Source organism: Aphanomyces astaci, assembly GCF_000520075.1.
Source record: "Aphanomyces astaci strain APO3 unplaced genomic scaffold supercont1.48, whole genome shotgun sequence".
In the NCBI taxonomy this organism is placed as follows: domain Eukaryota; phylum Oomycota; class Saprolegniomycetes; order Saprolegniales; family Verrucalvaceae; genus Aphanomyces; species Aphanomyces astaci.
The window spans coordinates 86,801-90,214 of record NW_009798311.1 but is presented as its reverse complement, the minus strand read 5'-3'; the positions used below and the strand labels follow the sequence as shown (position 1 = coordinate 90,214).

The 3,414-nt window shown below is 46.0% G+C and overlaps 1 protein-coding gene across 1 annotated transcript; it reads right to left on the bottom strand.

Annotated features, from left to right (window-relative positions):
• Nucleotides 1-1,281: 1,281 nt before the first annotated feature.
• Nucleotides 1,282-3,114, bottom strand: H257_13379 (hypothetical protein; the record flags this gene model as incomplete). Its single annotated transcript, XM_009840877.1, has 2 exons — nucleotides 1,282-1,899; nucleotides 2,782-3,114. 2 exons carry the CDS (start codon nucleotides 3,112-3,114, stop codon nucleotides 1,282-1,284), a joined length of 951 nt encoding a protein of 316 aa, XP_009839179.1.
• Nucleotides 3,115-3,414: the final 300 nt, after the last annotated feature.

The following is a 3,414-nucleotide window of genomic DNA, read 5'->3' as shown; positions in this document are numbered from 1 at the left end:
ACTCTGTAAACCCCCGCGTTTGCCGAAATGAAATGGGCAAACGCTTCAGGTTAGCAACATATGCTGCAGGAACAGCTCTTGCTCATCCAATCATAGGTACTTCCGATTAGCTAAAACTAAGTTGAATTAATCTAAAACTTCGTCACCCACTGGTTAAAAGCGGGTATTTATACCCAGATTAGCCAAAATATGTGAAAAGCACAATACTGTTAATAGTATTAATACTAAGGTAACGCATCGAATTCTCGGACACTAAACTTTTAACCAATAGATGCACTCCATTACTGAGGGATTCCGTACTATGGGCTGTATTATTATAAGGTATTATAATGAGCGCATCCTATTAGCCGTATTTTTATTCGACCCAAAATGTCTATTTTTAGTATCATACAAATCCTAGATATTACGATTTTTCCGAGAAATAGCGTTTCACATACGATTTCTTCAATGCAATATTAAAATTCACAACTCTCAGAGTTGTAGGTCAATTTGTGAAATTCGTCGCTCAAAAAACAGATCTTGAATTATATTTTCCAGACATGTTATCTATATTTCTAATTTCTTCTTACATTTTGTATGAGATGGAATTGAAAATTTAAGTCAAAAAGTGTCCGAGAATTCGATGCGTTACCTGAGTAGTACTTCCTCTATTCCATAAAGAAGTTGACAACCGAAGGGGAATAAAATATATATGAGAATTTGTATGCTTAATTTAAAATAATACTTCTGGTGTATGTATTTTTATTCATATTTGCACTTTTACGACCATCGTCTACAGGACATGCTGCACATTTTCTTCGTCGACTTATTCAATCGCAAGCTCTTGGGCCATTTCACAAACTGCGTTAACATTGCTCATGTGGGCATGCCCTTGAATACTGCAATCAGCCTCAAAGAGTTCAATCATGTTGACGACGCGCTGCTCGTAGTCAATCCGCTCCTCCATGGCTTCAATGGATGCAGCAACATCTCTGTAGCATTCCAGGCGGGGAGGGAGTGAGCTGTTCACAAATAACGTGGGTGTCCTTTTTCATGTGTGCAACTTGTAAACACTGTCGCCGTCTATTTTACATACATACTCATCACCTTCTGCAACGTCATGAACGTTTCGTCCAAGATGCGCATATCCAGATCAGAGAAAGCAGAATGTACCGCCAACACCAACTCTTCAATTGATGTCGTGTGGGTTTGATGTTGCAGGCACTGAATGGCATTGAAAAATCCGAGGTCCAGAACGTTCATACCCGGACTTTGAGCTGGTGGAGCACACAATTTGTTGTTCTATCCGTCCATTCGAACAGAAGCATCGTCAACTCTGACATGGGGTCTTGCATCATCTTGTTGGATCCAGATCACGCTTGATCGTTGCCGCGGCCATAGGGATCGAATCGCTGGGATAACTTTGTTGACAACGTAGTCTCGGTACACCTCCCTTGTGACTGTCGTCGGTTCAACAACATCATCACCACGCTTGCGGTTCTTGCTGTTGCGAAGAGCTTGACACTTTGACGTGAAGGCCCATGCACAGATCTTGCCGTACCAATGAATTCGCTTCGTGTTGTCATACCTCGGTCTTGCCATGGCCGTCAAGAACATCATCTTGATGATACGATTCTTTGACTGACACATCCGCGCAGGGTCATCTTCACCAGAACATAGGTAGTACCATCCATCTACGTTAGTCATATAGAGCCACTTCTCGTCTCTGTGAATGTAGTCCAGCATGTCGTTCCAATACAGGGGTACATTTCGATGGCAGCGCAGAAAGGATCGTACTTTTGAGTTTACATAGGCTTCAAATAGCTGGTGCAGCGCTTCATGGCCTTCGACTTCACAAGACGCCAGAGCGTCGTCTTTGAGACCCCAGTGGCAGCGGCAAGAGCGTAAAACATTGAGCGACTGAATGCAGTCTGAGCTTTCACGTGAGCTTCTAGCGACGCACGATCAAGGGATTCAGGCATGCCACTCTGGTTTTCGATCGTTGAGTCAAGGAAGGGATACCCGAGGCTGGCTGTGGTGTCGGTCCCCAGCTGCCAAATCTTGGAGATTGCTTGGAGGGTCACACCAACCTCCTCGCATAGTGCTTGGAGCGCTCGACCGTTGGACCTCAACTTTCGAATGAAGATTGCCGTCCGCGGACGTCAGTCGTTTGGTGATCGTGGCATGTGGCATCTAGAGCAGCCTCTGAATAGCTAGGTATATCTAGTCATCAGGAGCAAGCGATTGCGCGAAATTTGAAGTCGATCGGACAAGCATTGTGCATGACGTATTTTTGCAGTTACGTCGACGTCGTCGTGATTTGTTGTGCATGTTATCGGGAGCCTCACAGCCAAACCGAAAATAGAGCCTTTTTCAGTACGTTAATGCCTTTGGGCTGCCATGCGACCAATTAGGCTTCGAAACGACTGAGAAATGGATTAATAAAAATCAAGTCAATTTCATTATGGAACAGAGGAAGTATAAACAGAACTCCATCGTTGTTCAGCTTCATCGTGAAGCGCCATAATAACAACATTTCCGGGTATATGTAAAAAAATAATACTAGTAAACTTGCCTAATCTGTAGCGGCTTTCCGGTGTCCAACTACCACTACTTTGGGGAGAGACACGGTACAGTAGAGCCATGCATAATGAGTTAACGTTAGCACGTTTCGAGCCTACTTGTTTGTCGATTCTTGTGTCTACATTATTAGACGACGACAAACCCACACTGGTTTTCCACCATATAATGTTTTTTATTACTCAAAACGGTATCGTAACCACCGTCACTTTAGCACGCCACCTGCGTTTGTTGCGTCAGCTCAACAACGTACGCAATGGAAAACTTGGTAAAGTCCGCGACGTGCACCCAGTTGATGTTAGCCAGCGTGTCGTTAGACGTGTGGATGTATGGGTTGCTGTTGCCTCGGGCAGCTTCAAATGGAAACGACGACGGGTACCCCGCACGGAACCAACTGGCATGGTCCGACGCGCCGTAGCCGAATATGCGGTCCGCGTAGCCGATCGTCAAGTACTTGGTCACGAGCTTCTTCAAGAAATCCACGAGCGGAACGTAGCTAAAGTCCACAGCAAACGCCACCACGGGAGTGGTGCCAGGCTTGTAGTAACCGATCATGTCTTGTTGGACTTGGGCGTAAATGTCAGTTTGTTCAGCCAGATATGACTTGACGATTTCGACCGACCCTTGCAATCCCGTCTCTTCCGCCGCGTACCAGTGCACTTCCACGGGGCGCGTGGGGTTCCACTCGTTCGAATTGAGCAAATGCGTGAGCGTGTGCAAGATGGAAATCGATCCAGATCCGTCGTCGTCGGCGCCAGGGGCGTACGTGTTGTTGGTCGAGCGGTTGATCGAGTCTTGGTGGCCAGAGAGCACCACCGTGTCGTTAGCCGTTTGGCCAGAAATCGGCTCGATGCG